Source organism: Leishmania donovani, chromosome 29 (assembly GCF_000227135.1).
Source record: "Leishmania donovani BPK282A1 complete genome, chromosome 29".
Lineage (NCBI taxonomy): Eukaryota > Euglenozoa > Kinetoplastea > Trypanosomatida > Trypanosomatidae > Leishmania > Leishmania donovani.
This window is the reverse complement of record NC_018256.1, coordinates 1,018,137-1,042,571: the sequence shown is the minus strand read 5'-3', so window position 1 is coordinate 1,042,571 and position 24,435 is coordinate 1,018,137. Positions and strand designations below refer to the sequence as shown.

General features: G+C 55.7%; 5 protein-coding genes across 5 annotated transcripts; all 5 read left to right on the top strand.

The window, feature by feature from the left end:
* Nucleotides 1–2,250: 2,250 nt before the first annotated feature.
* On the top strand, nucleotides 2,251–3,489 carry LDBPK_292400 (hypothetical protein, unknown function; the record flags this gene model as incomplete). The annotated part of the gene is made up of 1 exon (XM_003862610.1): nucleotides 2,251–3,489. One exon carries the CDS (start codon nucleotides 2,251–2,253, stop codon nucleotides 3,487–3,489), a length of 1,239 nt encoding a protein of 412 aa, XP_003862658.1.
* Nucleotides 3,490–12,814: 9,325 nt separating this feature from the next.
* On the top strand, nucleotides 12,815–13,738 carry LDBPK_292390 (hypothetical protein, conserved; the record flags this gene model as incomplete). Its single annotated transcript, XM_003862609.1, has 1 exon — nucleotides 12,815–13,738. The coding sequence occupies one exon, from the start codon at nucleotides 12,815–12,817 to the stop codon at nucleotides 13,736–13,738; it is 924 nt and encodes a 307-aa protein (XP_003862657.1).
* Nucleotides 13,739–15,378: 1,640 nt separating this feature from the next.
* Nucleotides 15,379–16,353, top strand: LDBPK_292380 (hypothetical protein, unknown function; the record flags this gene model as incomplete). Its single annotated transcript, XM_003862608.1, has 1 exon — nucleotides 15,379–16,353. One exon carries the CDS (start codon nucleotides 15,379–15,381, stop codon nucleotides 16,351–16,353), a length of 975 nt encoding a protein of 324 aa, XP_003862656.1.
* Nucleotides 16,354–19,251: 2,898 nt separating this feature from the next.
* On the top strand, nucleotides 19,252–20,214 carry LDBPK_292370 (hypothetical protein, conserved; the record flags this gene model as incomplete). Its single annotated transcript, XM_003862607.1, has 1 exon — nucleotides 19,252–20,214. One exon carries the CDS (start codon nucleotides 19,252–19,254, stop codon nucleotides 20,212–20,214), a length of 963 nt encoding a protein of 320 aa, XP_003862655.1.
* A 1,057-nt stretch (nucleotides 20,215–21,271) lies between these two features.
* Nucleotides 21,272–23,395, top strand: LDBPK_292360 (hypothetical protein, conserved; the record flags this gene model as incomplete). Its single annotated transcript, XM_003862606.1, has 1 exon — nucleotides 21,272–23,395. One exon carries the CDS (start codon nucleotides 21,272–21,274, stop codon nucleotides 23,393–23,395), a length of 2,124 nt encoding a protein of 707 aa, XP_003862654.1.
* Between the last annotated feature and the right edge of the window lie 1,040 nt (nucleotides 23,396–24,435).

The following is a 24,435-nucleotide window of genomic DNA, read 5'->3' as shown; positions in this document are numbered from 1 at the left end:
GGGGCGGTGCTGGGATGACGGAGTCGGCGCATTGCTGTAACACGTGTGTCTAGCGCTGCCTCGCACCACGCGGATGGGGCCTGTGACAGGCCCTGAGGTGAGCTGAGTGGGGTTTCACTCATGCTGTGCGGCAGAGATGGCGGGCACCTTGAAGGAAAAAGTCGTAGCCTCTCCTGTTTTGAGTGTTGCTTTTGCTGCTGCTGCTTACGGTGCCTTTGCTATAGGTACGTGTGCACTGGATCCGGTGCGGCTCATCGTCCTCTCCCTTTCCAACCCGGTGTTTCTCACGCATGGAAGTCACCGAAAACAAGGCGCTGCCCATGTCTTTTGTGTATCTGTGCTTATGTAGATATGCTCACTTCTCTACAGATGCCGCTGCACCACTTTCTTCGCGCCGTTATTGTGCTCACGCGCATGATTTTTTTCCATTCAGTGTGTGCTTCTCCTCTGTTGCGTTTTCGACTTCGTTTTTCCTCTGTGCTCCAGCTCCCCGTGTATGCACCCCATCACCTCCCGTGTGTGTGTGTGTGTGCTTCGGGTCCGCCCCCTGCTACGCTGGCTTGGCTAATTTTGTTTGCCTCGGAGTTTTTCTTCCTGTTCCGGTGCCACGAGTGCGAGTGTCCACTTGTGCGTGTGTAGGGGTACGCGTGTGTGTGTATGCATGTGCAACGCTTATTGTGTGTGTCTCTTTTTGCCGTATACCTCTTCCACTCCCTTCTCTTTTCCTATATCGTGCCCAACTGGACTACCCCCGATGTAGATCTTTGTGGACTGTTTTTTTTTCTCTTCACCTCACCTCACCTTTATCGGCCTTGGCGGATCCCTCGTGTACCGTACCACCGTTACTTCGCCGTGGCGAAGGCGTTGCCTGGGGCACGGAATGCCGACGTCGGACTCCCGCGCGCTCTCTCCTTCTTGCTTTCTTTTAATCTCCTCCTCATCCAGCAGGTGGGCGCACAAGTCCCTGCGGAAGGACTATGACTTTCCTCCCTTTGTTCTTAGTGCTCTTTTCTGGGGACATCGCCGTGCGACGAGATCGGTGCGTGATCGACTTGTCTTTTCTTTCTCCAGTGGCAGCAGGATCTCTCTACTACCTGCCACGGCTACGTCTAGTTTCCATTTTCTTTGAAAGGGGACCCTAGTGGCCTTATGGGCGCCTCCTCCCTCGCTATTTCCGCTGTTTGTGCCTTCAGAGTAAGTCCCGCTCATTCGACCCCCTTCATGTTTTTGCCGGGTGAGACAGGAAGCTGGGAAGACAGATGGTACTGCACTCTCGTCAGAACATCAACACAACATATACGGTTATCCATGGTCTTGTGTAAAAGATGCATTCTGTTCCTACCGCTATGGCCTCGACGTAAGCGGCGCGATTGCACACACCCAGAAGTCGGATCGATGGACACGAATATGCTGGCTCACTCACAGACTCGGTGTCACTCTCTCTCCCCCTTTGTCCATCTCTCTCCTTTCTCTCTCACACGTTGGCGAAGGAAAGGAAGTGTCCACACGCACACGCCATCTCTCTGCGCTGTCATTGATATGGTGCTGTGCCCCCTTCCCCCTTCCCTCCCTCCCCTTTTATCTCGCCTTTCGCCGCCTCTCCATATTGTCTTCTTTTGTTGGTATATACGTTTTCTAGCGTTTAGGTAGCGGGGAAAGATATCGAACAGGCAAAATACAAAAGCTGTGATAGACAAGCGGGAGCGCAAGGAAAGAAAAGAAGTAGTGAGTCACTTTGAGAAAGAGGTGCGCACACCTGCGGCTTCCACATACCGAGACCCCGATCCAACGAAGATTCCGAATCACGCGACAGCTCCTTTGCGTGCCGTCGTGGTAGCTTGTCTTTTCACCTCGCGGTGGCTGCTCTCTCTCTTCTTCGTTTCTTTCCTCTCTTTCCTCTGCTCTCGTTTCCTTCCTCATTCTCTATTTCTCTCTGTTGTTCTCTGTCGACCTCTTCGCGTCGGATTCCTGTAGAAAGGCTTCTTCTAAATAGAGCAGGCCAGGCTTAAAAGTCCTAGAGGGGCGCTGCTACTGCCGCCGCGTCTTCTCTCTTTCCTTATTGTCTTCTGTGCGGTCTTCCCGTGAGTGTGTGCGTCTGTGATTTGCGCCTTTTTCATTGTTGTAGTGGCCGCCTTCGTTGTTTTTTTTTTTCTTTCGTGCACGCTTTCAGCACTCCTCTCTCGCGTGGGTGCTGTGAGTGTTGGTAAGCGTGTGCCGCGCGGCTCTCTTCACCGTTTCGTCCCCCTGTCCATGTTTAATCCATACGATCCACGGAGGGTCTTCATCGATCCGAACCCGAGTAGCGCCTCTATCCCTTTTCCGTACCCTTCTGCCACGGACTCTGCCCAGGTGCCACATGGGCCCCGGCCTGAGGGCAACATTTTATATCTGACGCCGCCTTATCCCTCACAGGTGTCCGGGACCCCATCGGCTTCCAATAGCACAACAGAGTTCTCCAATTCGCAGCTGCTGGGAATTCACTCGGCGAACCACAAGACCGGCGATACATCCACCGCGGCTACCATCGGCTCCCCAGCCACCACCGCCGCGTCCGTTTCCCTTGTGAACTTAATGCAGCCCCCACAGCCGCCGTCTAACGTCTCGTACGATCCTGCTCGGATGAGCAGTAGCACAGCGACGCCTTTCTCACGATACCCCGCAACGCAGCCAGGGTTCTCGCAGCCCAACACACCCCTGCAGGCCACGCAGCCACAGATGCTACAGCAATCATTCGTGCTGCAGGCCCACTCTCCCTCGCAACCCTTTACCGCGTCGAGCGCAGCAGCCACCCCGCCAGCGAGGCAGAGGCTCATGCTCATCTCTGGTCCCGCCCCGGCGACGTCGATGAGCCCCTTCTACCCGTATCAGGCCGCGGCAGGCACTGCCGCGGCCATGCAGAGCGGCTCTTCCCATCAACCGCCCTCGGCGACTACCCAGCTTATTTCACCTCTGCAACTCACCTCGCCCACCTCACAAGGACACTCCGGGAGTGGAAACTTCGCATACGTGGTGGAGTCCGGCTCACCTGCTCCGCTTCTCGCGTATTCGGTGTCTCCGCCGTCCCTTGTCCGCGTCGCCAGCCAGCCCTGGCCGCCTGCCGCGGCCGTGCCCATGCTATCGAGCGCCTCGGGAACGCCGACGATGGCACCGCGTGAGAGCACCTTGGGTGTCGACGCGGCCTCGCTACAGTCTCCAACGCAGCAGCCCTTTGCCACATCGGCCGCCATGGGATCACAGAGTCACTGCCCCGACTCCTTTCTTGCCTCCCCGGAAGCGGCGCCAACTAGCACGTCGCCCGCGCGCGCCGGGGGCACAACAGCGGCAGCGGGCGGCTCGCCAGACGGCATGCAGCCTGCGGCCCTTGGTGTACGAAATTTCTCTGCACCGGAGCCTGTAGGAAGCTGCCTGTTACCGAACGTTCCCCTCGACCCCATCATCCCACCACTAGCCCTGCCTTGCCCGCGGTGGGGCAAGCTTCCGCGCTCGTAGTCGGACGTGACGTAACGTGCGGCACGCCACTGCAGCGAAGGTGGTGAGCTAGTGCTTTCCGCAGGGACCGAAACGCTGCTTGTTATTCCTCTTCTCCTTTCGGCAAGGCGCTCGGCTTGTAGTCGTCTGCAGAATGGAAGGAGTCGGTGGTTGTGTGCGCTTGCTGCGCTGAACCTTACGTTTTAGATGAACCCACGAACCCCTTTGTCTGCACTCTTCCACCTCTTTTTTTTTGATTTAACAGGGATTTTTGTTTTTCTTCCTTTACGCGTTTGCTGTGTTGGCCGTATGCTCGTCTGTGTTTGTGTGCGTGTTGCGTTTCTTCGCCACAGTTGTACCGCCTGCCGCTTCCCCCCACTACTCTTCCCCTCCCCCCACTCGCTCACCCATTCGCTGCTTTTTTTTTTTGCTAACTCCCCCCTTTTCCCATCACATGGCGAGCGGCGGCTCATGTAGGCATGAGTGTACGTTAGCGCGCACCCTTCGTGTTGAGATATGCTCCCCACCTGTTTCTCTTCTTTTTCCTTTCTCTGGTGTACCTTCTTTTTTTTAGCACCTTTCCCCTTTCCTCTCGTTGTGCTGCTGTGTAGATGTATACATATATGTGTGCCTGTGCGTTTTCTTTGTCCTTTTCGATTGCACTACCCCCCCCCCCCGTGAGAGTTCCGTCTTCCTCCCTTGCATGCTTTTCGTGTCTGTTTGGGTTTTCGTTTGTGTGCGTGTGTGGGCGCTGTTTGCTTTAGTTTCACTGCCTCGCGCTGCGTCACATCCTCTTTTGGTTTCTCGTTGAACTATGTTTCATGTTCGCCTCAGGGGAGGAGTGGAAGGGGAGGGGGAAGCCCTTGCCAACCCTTCCCCCCTTCTCCTACTCCCTCCTCTCTGCTTTGTATGCCATGTCGTCGTACACTCTTGTTCACCTCTCTCCCTCCTTCTCTTCCTCCCTTCCCCTACGCCAACAAGATCTTTTTTCGCTTCTTTTTACTTTTCTTCCGCATTCCTCTTCTGCCACTCTCCCACTTCCCTCTTTCACCGTGCATTCCGCGGATTCGTCACCGTTTTCTTTGACCTTTCTCCTCCCTCTTTTTCTTTCGATACCGTTACCGTTGGTTCCACATGGTGATTTTGCTGCGCTGTATCTCCTCCGCCCCCTGTCAGGGTTATGGTGCATGTTTTTTGTTACGTGTGCGTGTGTGCATCTGTGCTGCTCGCTCTGCTGGCATTATTGCCGCTCTCTGTCCGCCACATGGTCCGCCTTGTGTGTGTGTGTGTGTGCGTTTTGGGCTGTTTCTTTTTGTGCCTCACCTTGCGCCCTCTTTCTTTGTTCTTGTCGACACCGCCTCTTTCCCTTTTTTGTTTGTGCCTTCCTACTGCTTCGCTGCTGATCGCCTTCTTTTCTTTAGTGTGGCAGTGCCGGACGTCGAGGGGCTGCAGAGGGGCGAAGAAGGGTGAGAGAGGGAAGAGGGGAAGATGTACAGCTTCCCCCTCCATCCCACCTCGAAGCACGCTATCTTTCTCCACGATGCGACGCCTATGCTGCCAACCGCCCATCCGTCGTCCGCTACGCCGCCCAACGTTTTCTTTGGCGTGCGCACCCTCTCAACAAGCACCTACTGGCCCCTTCATCCACCCACTCTCTCATAGACACAGGCAAGGCAGCGCACGCAGAGAGTCACCTGAGTGCTTTGATCGTTAATCGCTGTTTTGCTGTCTTCTAGTTTACATCACGATGTACGTACCAGAATGACACCACTCCATAAGCAGAATATCACTTTCTTCTCCGTGTACGGCTGTCTCCTCACGCACTGCAGCACTCTCGTCTCTTTTTCGTCGGTTTCCATTTCTTGTACTCGATGATGGATTGCTCGTTTGTCGTTCTCCTCTACATGACCAACCCCCTGATGGCGGGGGGACACCTCAGCGTGGTATCAGGGTCCAGTACCCACTCTGTGTGGGGAAGCCAAGCAGCCCCCCTATCCCGGTCAATGCATAACCACTTCCGGTGGTGGCAGGACCATGTACCTGCGACGTGGGGGGGGGAGATTAGGGCGATGCATCGCTGCTAATGTCGCCTTTGTGGTCCTGGGCGACTTTGCGTCGGAGCCACCCGCGACAGTGACCACGCTTGTACTACTCACATGATAGGCGACGTGCCCGCATGACGGGAGCGTATCTTACGCGGGCCTCACTGCCTGATGGCGGAGGTAGCCTGCGCGACCGCGCGGAGGATGCACCAGGTGACGATCTGCATGATGGGAGCTACTGTGCGGCGATCTTCGGTGCAGGGCGAATAGTATTCGTTGCAGGGATGACTGGGTCTGCATTCCTGTAACGCGAGTGTCTACCGCTGCATTGCACCACACGATGGGGCCTGCGGCAGGCCGTGGGGCGGGTTGAGTGGAATTTCACTCATGTTGTACGGCAGAGAGAGAGATGGACACGCTGGTGGTAAGAGGTAAAAAAAAAATGACTGAATTCGTGATTGCTTCACTTCTTCACAGTTTCTTTTTTTATGTTGTTGCTGTTTCCTTTTTGTTTTGTTGTCGCGATAACAAGAGGCGTGTGCGTGTTCTTTAGATACAGGAAAGGACGTGCACTCGTTCGTGGTTGTCATAAACTGGCATCCGTCAGTGCGCGAGAGGGCGCAGAACAGCTGAGGGAAACCACGTTTGGACGAGCAAGGGACGGGTAGCTGGATCCGACTCTGAGAGAAGCGGTAAAGAGGCGGGTTCTTTATAAAAGGTGCCAGCAAGGAAGAAAGTGCGCGGCTGTCGACTCGAACATTTTCGCGTCACATTTCGAATACAAGACTGACGCTGCAGCTTTGGCTGACAATCACCTCCTTTCTAAGTTCCCTTTTTTGCTCCACTGGCGTGCAGCCGCTTAGCTAATGCAAGCGCAGCTCTTTGCTACGATGCCTGTCACTATTTTCGTTTTTCTTCTGTTTTCTCCCCCGCTCTCTAGGATCCCTCCTTTGCTTTATTCTTGGGTCGTTGGGTGTTTTCCGCACAGTCATATGCCACTAGAACCACCACTTAAGTCAAAACGTTCACATGTCCTTTGCGCTGCTGCGTGACGGGAGCCCTTCACCTCTCTTCCAGGCACCCGGCCTTTTCTTTCTTGGTGGCTACGCTGTGTGACAGGAAGGTCTTCTTTCTTCCGCCATGCAAAGACACCCCTCCACCACCCCTCACACACCACACATACATACGCGCGCTTCTGCATAGGTGAACCAAGCATCACAATGATGGGCAAGAAGTCGAGGTGACAAAACAGGAGGACAATAGCACAAGAGCACAACGCCGTGTCAATTACGAGGAGGGAGAGATCTTGCAAGGGAAGAGAAGGACTAAAGCAGCTGCTCTTTTTGTGTGTGTGTGTGTGCGTGTGCGTGTGAGTTATTTTGTGTCGGTGTTTAGGCACGTTTGCTTTTTGGAGCGCTGCTCTTCTTCTTTCGTTTTGTGTTGTCCCTCCCCTCCCCTCCCTCGGTGACCTTTGCGAGGGTATCTCCTTCCCTGCCTTGTAATTTTGTTTTTCGTCTCTTCCGCTCCTTTGCTTTCTTGTCTGCCTCTCTCCATATACGCCTGTGTGCCGAGCCCATCACCCGTGGAGCCTTCTTGTGAACATGTGTGGTTCTTCTCACTCATGGATTTCTCCGTTGTTTTTTTTTTCTCTTTTTTTTCGTTTCGCTCCCTCAGCCGAATCGACCTTGTACCTTATTCCTCTGCTGTATTTTTCATGTCTGCACAACTTGTCGTGCGTTGAATGTCTTCCTCTGATCTCCCTGTCTTCGCCTCTCAGTAAACTGGGCCGCTTTTTCGTGTCTGTGTGAGCGTCTCATTCGCTCATGAGACTGCCGGCCCAAAGGCTGCGTGTGTGTGTGTGTGTGTGTGTGCATGTCTGTGGATAGCGCTGTGCTGACAAAGCTCCTTCTGATCCTACCTTCTTGTGATCCTGTGACTCTGCGGGCGGGGGGAGAGTCATCCACCGCTGACAAGACACGACGACACGCATATATCCACGGGAAGAGGGTCTCTAAACCTTTCCACCCTCCTAAGTTTCACTAATACAGCGTGGGCCCCCCCCCTCGCTCGCTTGCACGAGTGCTGCGTGCACGTAGGTAAGACGTAATGCTTTTTTTTTAAGTGCGTGTGTACTCCTCACGATATGTCTGTTTCGTCTGTTCTCGTGTGTGTGTGTGTGTTCTTGTTTCTCCATTGGGTTAGGTTTGATTTTTGCTGCCTCATTGCCGTCCTGCGCATATTCAGTTGTACAACCGAAGAGGAAAAACAGAAAGGAGTAGCTGAGCCTATGAAGGCAAGGGCGACGCTGCTCTTTTTCTTTGCCTCTATCCCCCCTCATTTTTGTTTTTCAGCTTATCTATTAACCAGTGTCCCTGCTTCATTTTTTCTTTTTTTCGTTCCTCCACGGCTGTCGGCGCACGCCGCTGTACCGGCTGTTTCACCCAAACCCCTTCTGATTTTGCTCTCACTCCTTTCCTTCAATGTGCACCGCTCGATGGCTCCTGCGACGAGGTCGTGCACCGGGATCTACTTATCGGCATATTCGGAAGCACAAACGCGCACCCACACGTTTGTGGCCCGCGCATGCACATCGAGGAGGGAGAGCATCCATATGAATGATAGTGCGGCACGGTTTGTATGTGCGTGTGTGTCTGAGTTTCTGTGGATGTCAAGGGAGGGGTTGTAAGTACCCACCGGCACCTTGTCTTTGTGCTGAAGGTCACCTGGCGGCTCATTCACCTGTTACACTCCCCCTCTCTCTGCCCCTTAATCACCCGCTGCGTTCCTTTTTCTCGCTTGACGGCAGCCGTCGACTACTGGAGCGGCTGACAGTGGTTTCCTTCCTCGTTTTGTATGTGCGCTATGTCTTTCCTTCGTTGGATTCTGTATTTGTCTCTTTTTCCTTTGGTTGGCGTGGTGTGGTGGAGCTCTTTGTTTGTTTTCCTCTAATGAGCTTTAAACCGATTACGGATCGGCGTTTATTTGTTCTTGTGCTCGTGTGGGCGTGTGGGCGTGGGAGCGAGTGATCGCGTGTTGAAGAGGTCAACGAAAAAAATCCTTCTCTGCACCACCGCTTCCTCATCCTTCGCCGCACCCCCTTCCCTCTTTGATTTCTATGCGTGCGCCTCTCGCTGCTAACGATGTGTCGCTGCTCTCGTCTTTCACCTCCGTCTCTCGCCTTCGTTTCTTTTCCCTACCCCCTCCCCCTCCCCCGTCTCTCTCGTACCCGGATGCGCTTTTTCTCTAACTCTCGCCTATATATGGTCTTCTTGTCTCGGCCATCTATTCGCCCTCACGCACCTTTTTCTTGCCAGCATTACTGCCTTTGCATCTCACGCACACGCGGGAGCACAGACGATTCCGTTCACTGGCGTCTATTTTTTTTTTCTTGTCTTTTCTGTCTCTTGTCACACACACACACACACAAACGCTCTCCCTTTTGATTCTTGCCCTAGAGAGGGGAGGACGCTGTTGGAGGTGCTACGCTGCGCATATAGCAGAGAGCAGAAGAACACACATATGCACTTAGTTATACACGAGAAGACAAAAAAGGGCGTCTACAGTCCTTGTGACTCGTGCTCCCACTTACCTCCTCTTTCTCTCTCCTTTGCCCTTGTGTGCGGTGCTGTTGCATCGGCTGCTCGTTGTGAACCCTCTTGCATCCCCCCTCACCCCTCTCTCGCCTGTGCGTCTTTTGTCTTTGCCTGCTTGTCATGCTCCCTTCTAAGCCATCTATCGGTTATTTTTCCGTTTGTCTGCGTGCGAACGCCTCTCACTGTTTCAATGGATTAGGCTGCCTCTGTTGTAAAACCATATCGATACATTTTATTTGCTCGGTTCTTCTTTTTCGCTCTCTTTACGGCGATGATGTGCGCTGCTGCTGCTGCTGCCCGTAGTTGGTGCAGCGTGCGGAGGTCGATTGTGTACTTGTCTCTGTGTATGCATGTGGTGGGTGTGCTTGTGTGTGTGTGGCTGCATTGCAGGAGATTACAGAAGAATGCGCAATTTCTTAGGGACATGGAGGAGTGTTGCAGTCGGAGGAAAGCGCGTGCAACGCCCGCGCATGTGGAGCAGGAGGAAGAGAGTTAGCTAGTGCGGCAGCCAGAACGTATGGACAGTTGAAGCGAATATTCCCAGACGCCGCCGATTCCATTCGTGCCTACAGATGCTTCCGTTTTGTCATTTTTTTTTTCTTCGTTTGATCTCCTGTCACGTTGCGGCTCTCTTCGGTTGCACCCGCGCCACTTCTTTTTCCATCTTGTCCCTTGTCGTCTCCTCATTCCACTTCCTGCACGTGTCTCTTCGCTCTCTCGCACGCATGGCCTTCCCTTTCTACACTCGGTCAGTGCTCGCCTACCCTCGATCTCGATCACCATCACACAGCGGTGGCCACCCCCATCATCTGCACGCGTGTCTTCACCACCGTGGGCGCGCCTGTGTGTGCCTTGTTTTCAGTGTTCTTTTCCACAAGTGAGCTCATCTGTATGATTTTCTCCGCCCTTCTTTTTCCACCTCGTCTGGTCTGCTGGCTCTCGTGCGCTCTGATTATTTTGCTCTCCTGGTACTGACTCTTCTTTTTACCGAGAGGATTCAGGTGCTGCTCTCTGAGCGCATATGTAGGATGTACACGTGTGTGTTTGTGCGTGTGGGATGCATCCGTCGCGTCGCATCATCGCTCTTCTTACCTCTACTCTCGTTGCTTTCTTAGCCTCTCGCACTGTCTTGGATGTGCTTCCCTTCCCTTCCCTTTTGTCTCTGTCGCTCATCATTCGTATGGCTCTATCATTTTGCGTCTCTTTTTCTTTTCGCGTGTGCGTGTGCGTGTGCGTGCTTCACGCTTGTTGAGTGTGCCCCTCTTTTCTTTTTCTCCTTTCTCAAGCCCCTTTTAGTTTACTCTGCCGCCCCTTCCCCTACCCTACTCTCCCCTCCTGTGCTGCTCGCTAAGGCACAAGCATACACACACCCACACACGGGTTCCTTTTAGCGTCTTTTCTTTCCATATCTATAGAGAGAGCGAGGGAGATAGTATATATTTTCAGGTTGATGGTGTAATGTGTCTGGGCGTCGCTTCTCCCCTCTTTTGTTGGCCTTCTCCCCTCCTTTCTTTATTATTATTTCTGTTCTCATCTGTTTTTCTTTTTGATTTTGATTGCTCTCTTCTCCCCTTTCCCTATTTAGGGCATTCTTACCTCCCTCCCTTTTTCTGTGCTCGCCCCGGTCGTCACTTGTTTCGCTCTTTGCCCTTCCCCTATCCAGATGGCCTCTCTATGTGTGTGTACGTGTGTTCTGATTTGCTTGGCTGCGGTTGCGGTTTACCCCCTCCTTTCTCTCTTGCCACGTGTGTCTCTGTTTTTCTCATCGTGCTCCTCTTTTCTCTCGGGTGTCCTAGGGCATTTGCTGATGACGGGAGGACACACACCTCCGTGAGCGGTACCGCAGGGGCCAGTACACCCCCTCCCCCCACTCTGCGTGGGGAAGCCAAGCAGCCTCTCCCTATCCCCTGCCAATGCCGAGCCACCTCTGGTGGTGACAGGGCCAAGTGCCTACGACGTGAGGGGGAGGCCAGAGTGGTTTGCCGCTACGGATGCCGGCGGTCAGGCTGTGGACATTGTTGCGCTGGAGAGGCCAGCGACGGTGCGCACGCTTCTGCCATCCATGTGATGGGCGAAGTGTCAGCGCGACTCGTACGTATCCCACCCCCGGGCCTCGCACTGCCCCACTGGTGTGGGGCGCCGGAGTGCGGGACCGCGAGGAGATGCACTGGGTGGCGACCAGCACAAGGGTAGCTGCTGTGAGGCGACCTGCGATGCGGGGGGGGGGGCGAGTAGAGTTTTGCGTAGGGGCGGTGCTGGGATGACGGAGTCGGCGCATTGCTGTAACACGTGTGTCTAGCGCTGCCTCGCCCCACGCGGATGGGGCCTGTGACAGGCCCTGAGGTGAGCTGAGTGGGGTTTCACTCTTGTACGCCAGAAATGGTGAGCACCTTGAAGAAAATAAAGTGTATTATGGTGTCTTTTTGATAATTTTCTTCCTGCGAAGGCGAAAGGGCTTGCCTTTGTGTATGGGCATGTGCGCATGGTCGCGGGTGAATATGTGCATTCACGTTGCATCATCACTGTTTGTTCTTGTTGTCGATATTGCCTGCCACGCGCGCGCGTCTTCCAGCCTCCTTCTCTGTGCTTCTGCAGCACGCCTAAGCATGCGTTTTCCTGGATGGGCGAACTGCCATATGACGAGTCTATGAAGCAGCATAAGCTTCCCATTGAGGAGGTGGTGCTACCCTGAGGGCCAAGGGTGGATGTATGTGTGTGTGTGCGAAAGGGGAGGATCGAGGTCGAGAAATCGCGCCAGCCGACGTGCGTGCCACAACGCAGGGATGAATACGGCGCGGCCACGGTGTCAGCGAGCGTGCATGCAGATTGCACGCTTAGGTGGTGTCCTTCCACCCAGCGCCGATCCCGCACCTCCTTTTACCTTTTCCTTTTGTGTCTCCCCTTGTTTTCTCGTTTTGCGGATGCCCCTATCCCTATCAGAGTGTGAATGATGGGGAGAGGGTAATTGGAGGCGGCAGAAGGTGGGACTGAATCAACGCAGCGTCGCCGGGCTGTCCTTGCTGCGTAGGGGACGGGCACACACGATAAAGTAGGACACATGAAGGGAAACAGAAACTGCTTGGGTGCATGTGCGGGCTGCTGCCGCGGAAAAACAGACGACAAAAAACGAATATAAATGAATGCAAGCAAAGTTGAAGAGGAGAAAGGAATGAGGCAAACACGAGCAGATAGCGCGAGTTCGCCCTCCCCCCCCCCACACACACACACTTGCCGTTGACCTAGCTTTCCATCTCCCGCTCGCCTTGTCTGTGCATCTGCGCATGACGTCTTCCTCCTCCTCCTGATAGTACTCACGCTCTTTCACTGGTTCCTCCAAATCGCTGCTCCTCTCTATCCGCTGCTCTTTCTCCCTCCCCCTTTTTCACCCTTCCGCACCCGCCCACACGCATGAGCCGCCTCCACACGCACGCATTCGTCAACGTATATCGTTTGCCCCAGGCCCCACGGCGCTTTGTTGGCGCCTCTGCACGAACGCACTCGCCCCCTCCCCCCCCGTTCCCTCCCTACAACACCAACATACAAAACGAAACGAAGAAAGGAGGACAGTGCCATTTTTTTGTTGTTGGTGTTCTACAAACGCTTCCATTCCGCGGCCTTTTCCCGCGGCCGTCCCTCCTTTCAGATTGTCTCCCTTCCTTTTTTTTATTTCCTTGCTGAGCGATTAGCCCTCCACGACTGCCGCACGAGGGAATGAGTCTCCTCTCGTGGATTATCTTCGCCGCCCTCTACGGCGGTTTCCTTTGCCTGCTACGTGAGCGTAAGGTGCCTCTCATTGTGATGCGGGCGTGGTATACATTTCACCTGGTGCTGTGTGTGATCATAAGCTGGCTTTGCGGTGTGGCGCTCAGCCTGCTGAAGAAGGTACACCTCTTGGACACGGAAACATCGCAGTCGCTGGCGCGGTGTGTGTGCGCCACCACGTTCGGGTACTGGCTGCGCTTCCACAGTCCGCACATCCGTGTGGAGCACTTGCCCGGCTCTCTGTCGTTTTCGTCGATCACGGAGCAGCATAACATGTGCTTGTGCCACTCGAGTTTCTTCGACACGATTCTGTTCTTGTGGTATGTTCCGTACCGCTACATCTACAAGGTGAAGACCTTTTTCAAAGCAAGCCTGCGCAAGCTTCCCCTGTTTGGCACCGTGATTGTCATGTGCGGCCACTTCCCTGTCTACTTCAGCTCCACGGACGCGGACTCGTTCTCAGTGCACAAGGACAAGCAGGCTGCCGTCGCCGCCGACGTCGAGAACTGGGTGAAGAAGGGTAAGAGCCTTTGCTTCTACCCGGAGGGCATGGTGAACCGCACACCGGAGGTGCTCAAGGACTTCCGACTCGGCAGCTTCAAAACGATCCTGGCGCACCAGATGCCCTTGTATTACTGCGTCAGCTACGGCAACCACGAGGTATGGCCGCCGTCCTTGAAGGGCTTGCCGGGTTACCCGGCGGATGTGTACGTGTACATCGGCAAGTACGACTACAACCCTGACGAGGAAGACGCACGCTCGCTCGCGACGGGGCTGCGCGAAGAGATGCAGAAGCACATGGACGAGATGTTGGCGCTGCGGGAAAAGCGGGGGCACAAACCCTGGTGGAAGCGGTCCACCGCAAAAGCCTAGGCGTAGTGTGCATGCGCGCACATAGCAGACCGAGGACAAGTAAGTGTTCGAGGCAACGATGGGAACACCCAAGTGAGTCGTTCACGACGATACGTCAGGGCAGGCAGACGCTGTTCGGTGATGCTTGCTCACACAGATGTAAAAATACGCACACCCACTCTCAGGTGCTCGGCACGGGTTGTCCGCAAGGGGCGCGTGTGCACACCCTCCGCCAGAGATCGTCGAACTGGAAAGCTGTGAAGGGGAACAGACACACACACACACACACACCAGCATACACAAGCGCAGGCACTGGCGACTGCGATAGAGTGAGGGGGCCTGCCGTTGCCGTCAAGAGCGAACACGAGCCTTCCATCGAATGGCTTCTCTCTGCTTTGCCACTCCACGACGTCTACTGCACACTCACCTCTACCAGTGGGGAGGGGGCGCTTCCACCTCGCCTTGTCACTTCATTGCGCTGCGTTAGCGAAGGTCTTGTTGCGCCCTTTCGGCTTCCAATGTTACATTCATAATCATCTTTTACACGGATTGAGATCATCTCGCCAGCACAATTCGTGCTCGCAGTACTTGTCTTTCTCCTTCCTTATTTTCTTGGCCTCCTCCCCCCTAACTCGCTTTTCTTGTCGTTATGCTATGGCGGAGAACGGTTTATGACAGCTCAGGAGAGGAGGGCTTCGGACAGCGAGTTTGGGAAGAGAGCGAAGAGAACGGCGTACATGACGCCCTAGCTAGATTTGTGAGACTGGACCAATGCGCAACGCATCATCACCTCCTGCTTTTGTCGTTGTAGCGTTATCAACATCATCAGCATCCACTGCGTGGCACTCACAATGTCTTTGAGGAGAGGGCAGCAGGAGATGGAGAGAGCGCACGCGCAGCAACCACAAACAGCTCCTTCCTCTCTCTTTTCGTTCTCTTGGGCTCAGGCGTGCACATTTCCCGGAAAAGGGTTGCTTCGAAGCCGCAAAGGACGCGGCGCGGAGGAGAAGGGGCAGAGGCGTCGCGTTTTTTGACGTTTCGTGCCAATAGGTCGTATGGAAGCGTGCCCGTCGATGTGTCTCTCTCCTTGCTGGTGCGCGCGCGCTTGTGTGCCGGTTTCTCGCTCGCGCTATCTCCTCTCTTTACCCTCCCCTCTCTATGCTCTCCGCTCTTGTTGCTATTCACCTTCTGTATGTCCGCTGGACCGCCACACATGTGCGTTGCCGCGTGCAATCCTCTCTTGCAGGCAACTCAAACTGAAGCGCCCATGTTGATACATGCATGTATTGCTCTGGGTTCTATTCCTTATACCTAAACGTTTCGACTGGAGCACACGCACGTGCCATTTTCCTCCACACCACCTCTCATTCTCACTCAAGCATCGCGGACACAGACGCCCCGCTCGTATTATGTAGGCTTTTTTGTCCGCATCTCACCACAACCTCCTCCTTATTCGGACACTTCCACGTTACACGTACACACACACACATTCTCTCTCGGTGCTCAGCAGTTGACACTTGCCAACGGCCGGCTCCCCGCTTCTCATTAGCCCATGCTTCTTGGTGCTGCACCTCCGTGCCCGTCGCACCTTCCCTCTCCATCGTAATCATACATATGCACCCCCGTATCCATCTACATACACACGTAGGCAGATTCATGCGATGCTGCCGCTGCTGTGGACCGTCTTCATGCCCCTCTACGGGTGCTTTCTGTGGCTGCTGCACCAGCGCATGCTTTCTGTGCTGCTGATGCGTGTTTGGTTCTCATTGCACCTAGCCATCGCCGTCATTGTGACTCACATTGCCTGCCGCATCATCTCCTTTTTTGCCTACACGCTGAACATCATTCCCGCCTCCACTGCTCAGGCCCTCTCGCGCTTCTGCAAGCACGTCGTCTTCAAGGTGTATTTTTCTGCAAACGTGCCACACGTGCACACCGTACAGATGCCCGGATCGCTACCCTACAGCGTCATGCAGCGAGGCGCCATCTGCTCGTGTCACTGCAGCCTGTTTGACCCCTTCTTTTCCATGTCTGTCATTCCGTACTCGGTCTTGTGGAACGGCCGCACCTTCTTGAAGAGCTCGCTTCTGAACCTTCCGCTGTTCGGGTACGCGCTGCGGTGCGCCGCGTACTTCCCGGTGTACTTCTCGGATGAGAACAGCGCCTCCTTTTCGGTCGACAAGGACAAGCAGGCTGCCGTCGCCGCCGACGTCGAGAACTGGGTGAAGAAGGGTAAGAGCCTTTGCTTCTACCCGGAGGGCATGGTGAACCGCACACCGGAGGTGCTCAAGGACTTCCGACTCGGCAGCTTCAAAACGATCCTGGCGCACCAGATGCCCTTGTATTACTGCGTCAGCTACGGCAACCACGAGGTATGGCCGCCGTCCTTGAAGGGCTTGCCGGGTTACCCGGCGGATGTGTACGTGTACATCGGCAAGTACGACTACAACCCTGACGAGGAAGACGCACGCTCGCTCGCGACGGGGCTGCGCGAAGAGATGCAGAAGCACCTTGACGATATGGTGTTGAAGGGCAAGAGGCTTAAATGCGAGCCGCGGCACGTTGCTCGACATGCAGACCAGGGAGGGGAGAGAGGGAGGCGGATGATCGTTGAGGGACACGCTGGCCAGCTCTGATTCAGTGGCGACGCTCTTTTGAGGAAGTCCCCTTCGCACGCTCTCCTCTTTTTCTCTGTTCGAATTCACCTTGGTATTGATACGGTATGTGTACTACTACGCACACACCTGCGCGCGCCTCCAAGCGTTATGTGTGTATGTGTGCGAGACGGCTGGGCGATGTTGCGAGTCGCATCCATCGATGTGTACATGTATGTGCCTCACCCTTTCGAAACTATCACACCAGCCACCTTGTCTCCTCGCTCGTTTCTCATTCTTCACTCTCCCTCATCCTAACTTTTTTCTCGTTGAGGATATTCACTTCCTCGTGCGTGCAGTGTGTTGGCAAGATGCCGGTGCAGTGCCGGCAGGTGACGCGCGCTCTCGTTTGAACACCCCTTTGCGCCCTCTTTCATTTTCCGTTTCGCCTATCTCTGTTTCTCTCTCTATCGCTGACTCGCTCGTCTCCGCGCGTGTATGTGGCAGAGAAGATGAAAAAAGAAAAAAAAAACATTACACATACACACGTACACGTACACACACACACACACACAGGCGTGTCACGGCTGATATCGTCGAGGCTGCGAGGAGGAGGCAAGGCAAGGGAACGTCGACTTTGCGCGTTGGCACAGGCACGGCTGGCCAGTTGCTCCAAATTTGTTTCTGAAGTCTTCGCCTTTCTCCCCCTCGTTTCATCTAACGCCTCACACGCTTTGTTTTGTGCCGTCACGCGTTGTGTTCTGGTCCTCCTCTTCCTCTGCTCCGATGTGCCCTGCGTTAGCGGACTTTTCATTCCTCCCATGCCTTCCCCACTGAGGTTCGCTATTAGGTATCGACGCTCTATCAGCCTTGACCCGCCACCTCACAGGTGCTACGGTGCACCTCTAGCTCAACCGCTTTTCTGCCTCATGCGCCTTTTTTCACTTCTTTCTTTGTTTCCCATATCCTACGTATGGCCGTTGCTGACACCGCCGTCGCCTGGGATTTCTGTGACCCTCTCCAGGAGGAGTGTTGCACACTCACGGCAAAACTGTCACATTTAAGCAAGCGGACGCGCCTGCACCAGCTCGACGACGTGCGTCTGGCTGTGGGGGCTTCTTCATTTGCATATCTTTTTCACCGTGCATGAGCGTGAATTTGTGCTTTCATCGTTTCTTCCTTGTATTGTTTCTGCCTAGCTTCATGCCTTTCGCTGTGCCCCTTGCCGCCGCTTTCGTTGACCGCTGCATCTTCGATGTACGTGTCACCGGGGTGGTGGGTGGGGCGTGTGAATATGTACAATCACCGTCGCCTTATCATCGCCCACGCCATTACGCCCGTGTTTGCCGTGAGTCGCGAGAGGAGGAAAAAGTCTCACACGTGCACAGGAGGGCGCATGCTCGGTGTGGTGCTTCCAGCTTTGTTTCCTTTTCTCCATCACAGCCTTTATGCCGAGTCATGCCACACCATGCATGCTTCACTGACCCGAGCGAGCAGAGGCGGCGAGGGGAGGTGGGGTGGGTAGACAACGAAGCGACTGATGGCCGAAAAAGTGCGTGACGCTGCGCTTGTGCCTCTTGAAGGCTGCGCTAGTGCGTGCGCATGTGTGTCTCTCACAGATAACTGTGGAAGAATGCTGCATAACTGCACAGAACGGCCTTAGGCGTTGCAGTGCCGGCTTCATGCGCCGCCTCCCTCGATATGCGCCGTGCGCTTCTGCGCGGACGTTGCTCTCCTCGCTCTTCGGCAGGGACAAGGAGCTTGGTTCTGCTGTCGACGTCACGGCCTCTCCACGATGGCTCCCTCTCTTCCACGCTCATTTTCCGTATCTTGCCTTCGTGGGCAAACGGCGAGTGCGAATTGGACTGAAGAAGGCGGCGGCGCACGTCCGTCTGGGGAGGAGGCGGGGGGATCCGAATGCAGCTCGAGAGCCCCCGAAACGGAAAGTCACCGAAAACTGCGCACCAGCGCGTACACACATGGCAAGGCGAAAGAAAAACAAAAGGGAAGCCAGCCATGGCAGAGACCATAAGAAAGTGAATCACCTCACGCTCAGGAGCGAACAGGCAGAGCTGACAACTCTCTCACGTGTCGTTTCTGTTCTCGTGTGCCGCGGAACGGGGAGAGGAGAAAGTTTTCTGGGACGGTGTCACGCAGTGTTGCTGCTCTTCCTACGAGAAAGGCCAGCCTTCTCTCCATTTCGCTCTCGTCCTCTCTTTACACGGACCCCCCTCCTTGTAGAGGCACGGCTGTAAGCTTTTTCTTTCGTTTGGCTGGTGCCAGACACGCATGCCTGTAAACCCTCCACGCTCACATACGTGCGCACTGGCGCACGCTCATTATCCCTCTTTGCTCTCCTTGCTTTTGCTCTGCCACCTCCACAGCTTTCATCCACCATCCTTTCCCCACAAGCACAGTGGACCCCTTATGTGCCTGTCTTTCGCAGAGCGCTCGTTCTGGCTGAGCAGGATTTAGCTGTTGCGCCGCAGAGGTCGTTGGGCTGTAGTCGTATGCATATATTCACTGACGTGCTTGTGGTAGAATGACACCTTGGAGGCGAGAACAACAAAGTTCTCTTTTCCAATCCGTTTTGTATGTGTGCTGCTTGCATCGTGCCTCGTTGCAACTGTAGCGTGACGGCTTCCGCTTCACCTCACGCCACCGCCGCCTCATCGTCCGCACTTCTCTTCGCGTGGTCCCTCATTTCCGGTTAATATCAGTGTATTGTTTTCGGTTAGAATTCAACTCTGCTGCCTTGCTCCGTGCCGCACCAGTAGACGCTGCGGCGCTGCGCAGAAGAAGAGAGCAGGTGGGGGAGGCCCTACACACACTTTCATCTTCCCTCCCTCCCCTCATCCTGTCAGCGAGTGCAGCTGCCCACACGTGCCCAGTCGATTCACGCATCGTTGCGAGAAACAGCAGAATAGAAAAAGCACTTCCATGTTCTTCGAAGAGAACCTTAACGACACGGCAGAGTATGAGTCGCTCCTGCACGCTGACGGTGCGCCGATGCGGCCCCTGTCGCAGGTCAGCGACGGCGGTGCCTCTTCAGGCGCACCTTCTATGAGTGGCATCAGCGCCACCTTCGGTGTTGACGGTCTCCCGTTGGAGCCAACTGAATCGGGCGGTGGAGCGGCGGCTAAAACACAAAGCGCGTCGGCGGCGGCGATTCAGCTGCTGATCGAAGCCACCGCAAATGAACGCTTCAGCCCCGAGGTGCTGCCCTACCCTGCGACCACCATCAGCACCGTCGTCCACTTAATTCAGCGAACACAGGAACGGGTGGAGGCGATGGTGGCGGAGGAGAAGCGTGAAGGAGCCGAGCGCTCGCTTTTGCCTTTCCGTCCGTCAGACATCATGGGCTTGGAGATGCAGCGCATTCAGTTTTTCTTGTGTGAGCTGCTGCGATGCCGACTGCGCAAGATCGAACATCTCGCCACGTCCATTTACTACGAAGGGCTGGCGGTCGGGCAGTCATCTATGTCGCAGTCGAGGCTAGGACAGGCAGATGAGACTGAAGCTTTTCCCTCTGCCTCTGCTGCCGCTGCTCTACCAGAGGTGCGTGTACCGCAGCGGCAAAACTTGTCGCTCAAGGAGCAGTGGGTGGCGGATCGACTGGCGAAAAGCGCGCACGCGGCGTTGATGGAGTCGGGCTTGCAATCGATGCCGGCTGCGCTGCAGTATCTTGTTCCCTATCCTTCGGAGGCGGAGGGGATGGAGATATTACCGGAGCCGGACCTTGGGGCGTACGTCTTCGGTGTGGCTCTGGAAGATTTGGGTGTTGTGAATCTCGGCGAGGGTGGCCAAGACGCTTCGCGTGCCATCAACGCCGGCGAATTGTTCCTCACTCCCTACCACAATTTTCGCCCGTATGTTATGTCAGGGCAAGTGCGGCTGGTGTGACATGCACAAAAAAGGACCAGCTTACTCTTCCTCTGCGTGTATGTATGTGGGAGGGGGCAGAGGGAGGGGAGAAGGAGGTGCGTGTGTGCGGTACCCCAGCGGGTTATCAAGGGCCCGAAGATCCTCACCGTGCCTGATGGTATCAGGCAACAAAAAAGGCGATGCGGGGTCGGCGGAGACGCAGTACTGTTCTTCCTGCCGTGCTCCTGGCCAGCCCTTCTCGCATTCGTATCAGCACTTACACACCCAAGCGCGACACGCGTCAGCGCACATACACCGACATAGAAGTCCCACCGACGTACACTAAAAAAAACGAGACGAAAGCTGAACAAGATTTTGCGCACTTGTCGCATGCTTCCACCCTGGTGCTCCTGCGCGGCTCCTGGGCAACTGCCGGCTCGTCACGAGAAAAGCGATCGTTGTTGTCATGCAACCCATGCAGCGCAGTCGCGCTTGCAACAAGTGTTGTGGCTCGACAGCCAAAGCGAGGTGAAGAAAATGAGGTTCGCATCAGCGTCCCTCCCTCCCTCTCCACCTTTTCTCTCCGCTTTCTGTCGTACTTCTATGTTTCCCCATTCTCTTGTCTCTCTCTCCCTCTCTTGATCGCCCTGGCGTGCGCATCGGTTAGCCACTGGGCAGCTTGCCTTTTGGTCTCTCTCTGTTGTCTCGTTTCCCTGCACGCACTTGGCGGCTGCGTGCGTGTGTGTGTGTGTGTGCGTGCTCGTTTTGCTGCTTGCGTTTTCTGTCTGCCGAGTCGTCATCACTGAAAGCGTCGAGAATCCTGCGGCTTAGCCCTTGCGTCAACCCCCTTCCCCTCCTGATCGCGCCAGCCTAGGCGTGCGTGTTGCTCCTTTCGCCTCGGGCATCGTATTGCCACTACCGCGGCTTTCGTGACACTTCGCCTTTATCAACCTGCACGTTACAGCCTTCCCTATTCTCTACCCGCTCCTCGTGGTTCTCCTTCTATCTGGGGTCGCGGAACTGTGTGTGAAGGACATGCTTCTTGCGCCGTGTGCATCCTTACCCCACACGAACACACGAGGCCTGGTGGTCAGCGATGTCGAGCAAGGAAGAGTTGGCTGCCTTGATGGCGTCCGACGGTGACTTCGAGAAGAAGATCTCGTTGCTCAAGAAGGCGGTTGTCACGGTCACGAAGCAGAAGAAAGAGGTTGAGGCCCGTCAAACCCAGCTGCAGGGAGAGCTGAGCAGCGCGACCCAGCAGCTGGCAGAGGCGCAGCGGGTGAACGCCGCCCTACAGCGCAAAGTGAAGTCTCTTGAAGCGCAGCTAGAACAGGAGCGCAGCAGTGGGTCAGCGTTCGGCCAGAACATGTTGAAGGGCTTGTCCTCAATCATGGGCAACAGTGACAGCACCAACCGTAGTGGCGCTCGCGGTGAACGCGGTTCAGCTAGTGACCAGCTGTCTTTGTCCCCGGCGGATGTAGAGCGACTCATCAGCGAGAATGAGCAGTTGCACCGGCAGATATACACCTTCAAGACGAAACTCGAAGACGCGCAACACTCCAGCGCGAAGGATGCGGAGAAGCTGAAGAGCGATGTTGCACGTCTGCAACGCGAAACGCAGGAGCTGCGCCGTTCCCTTGAGGTAAACACCGCCACCGGCGACCGTCTTCGCGCCGACTACCTCACTGAGCGGGCTTTGGGCGACTTCTGCCGACACTTCTTTGTGGCCACGCTGCTCCGACCGCAGCAGGAACGGGAATCGTTCCTCGCAGGTACCACGGTAGAGGTGCGGTGGCCTGCCAAAGGGCCGTCGTCGAATTCGGCGGCGGCCGCCTTTTCGGACTCTCTGCCGGCAGTGGTGCGCGAGAGTGCTGCCCTCGCCCTGCGGAGTGCCGCCGGTACCGTCAAGACGCTTCTGCGCGGCGTCTCGGTGCTTGCAGTGGTGCTGCAGGAACAGCTGCCGTCGCGGGAGCGGGCAACCGTGGGGGACTTGGAGTGCCTGCGTGATCGGCTCTCCGTATTTCTGGAGGCGCACACGGCGAAGAAAGACAGTCTCATGTATCTCCTTGAGCAGCTGGACAGTCAGCTGTCAGCGCTGCAGCACGCCGATGAGGAAGGCTGCTCCGCCCCTGCCTCGGTTGATGCCTTTGTTGAGGCTCAGGGCAATATTGTGCAGCTCGTGCTGGAGTGGGTCGGTCTTCTTCGAACACAGCTCCCGCTCTTCGTAGAGAGCTGTGTCGCAATCCTGCCGCATGGGCACTCCTACACTATGTACACCGCACACGTCAGCGCCGGCACCGGCGATGGCGCTGCTGCGCCACGAAAGACGACGTCCAAGCGCGGCGAATTCGTCGAGGAAGTCACAAGACACGGCTATGCCACTCTGGCGTCCATTGAAGGGTCGCTTACGGCGATGCGCATGCTCATCCAGCGCTCACCCACCGCGTACTACCGCTGCTACAATAATGGAAACCTAGGAGGCGGACCACCAGAACCGCCCACCACAAAGGAAACGCTCAACTTCACCCCCTTGTTGGAGGCCACGCAGCCGCCTATGGATCTTTCCTCGCTGCTGGCGCTGCAGCAGTTCTGGTGGGAGGGCTGCACGTCGGTACGTTCTTTGCGCGCGTCGATTCGGGCGTTCAACAGCAGCTTAGTTGATGTGGCGGAGGCCTGCAACAAGAGCGAGATCCGCGACGCTCTGAACTACCTTTGCAAGTGCCTGGAGGCTATAGCGGCAGCTTCGGAGGAGATGAACGGCTCATCGCGATTGGTGCCAGCCGATGCGGATGCGGCCATCGCCGCGCTGGCGCCTGATGCCTTTGCTTCTCGAACGCCTGCCCACGCATCATCGAGTGAAGCGTCGTCGTGGGCGTTTCGTCCCAGAACTGCTATCGCCACGTCGCCAACACTAACGGCGGAGGGCGTGCACGACGCCGCCTACGCTGACAAATACGAAGAGCTTCTTGTGGCGCTATCGGCTGCCGATCGTGCAGCAGCTAGCTATTACACCCAAATGAACTACTTGTACGTGGAAATGGCCGAAAAAGAAGATGCTCTGCAGACAGCACTGGAGGCCGTCGCGCATCTGCAGCAACTCATCATAGCAGAACGCGCGGAGGCGAAGCACACGCGCCAAGCCCTACAGAGCCAAATCAGCCTACTGTCGACGCAGCTGGTCGAAATGGCTGGTGCACCGGCCGCACAGTCACCGCAGTAGTGGGACGGCTCTCGGCATTCGCCATCCCATAAAAAAGTTACTCAGCCATCTTCTTCCTTTTTTGCTTTGCTGACATGAGGACACGGCGCACACTTCTGCTCCTTGTCTTTTCCCTTTTCGCTTTCCGTCGTTTGATTGCCTCCCCAACGGTAAACATCAGGCACACCTATAGCGAGGGATTGGAGAAATGCTCGCCACCGTCTCACCCCCTCCTGCCCCTCCCCACGCTTTCCGTGCTCTTGGCCTCACTGCTCCGCTCTCTCGGCTTGTCTCCCGGCTTTAAACGAATGAGTGAGGAACCCTCCCCCCTTGCCCTTGGGCTCTGCGATCCCCCTCCCTCTCTCTGTCACCGACCATTGAAGGACTGCCTCCGTGCCCCACCCCCTCCACCCCACCTCGCACCTCACGCTCATGCCCACGCAAGTAAATCTTTCAGATCTGCTGGCTCCACTCCACAACCGCTTCCTATTGTATCGTATGCCCACCGTATCGCACGCCTGCTGACGGGGGACACCTCGGCGTAGTATCAGAGTGCAGTACCTAACTCTGCGCGGAAGCTAAGGGCCTGCAGCCTGATTCCAGTTATTCGTTGTGGACTCTTGGTGCCGGCGAACAGGTCTGGGCTGGTGCTGTGCTGAAGAGACTGGCGGCCGTGATCATGCTTGGACCAGATCAATGAGAATTCTGTCAGTGATTCAAAAAAAAACCCATACGCGCGCTACTCGCCCGCCACGGGCGCCGGTGACTTCCGCTTCTCTGCGACTAATGAGGCGCAGGGATATAGCGGATATGCGTGCCAAGCAGACATGTGCAAATGAGTCGACTCCAACGATATTGATTAAGGACCCGGATGCCGGTCTTCGACGCCAGCCCGACATCGCCCAAAGCCGCGCTCACGCGACGATAGGAGGCGATGCTCGCCCAGCTGCGCACGGGTGCCTTGACCGTACTTCGGATTCCTGCAGCGGCGGCTGGGTGGCGGCGACAGCATGGAGTGCTGAGGGCGTGCGGCCTACTAGCGCGCTAGCGTTGTGGTGCTT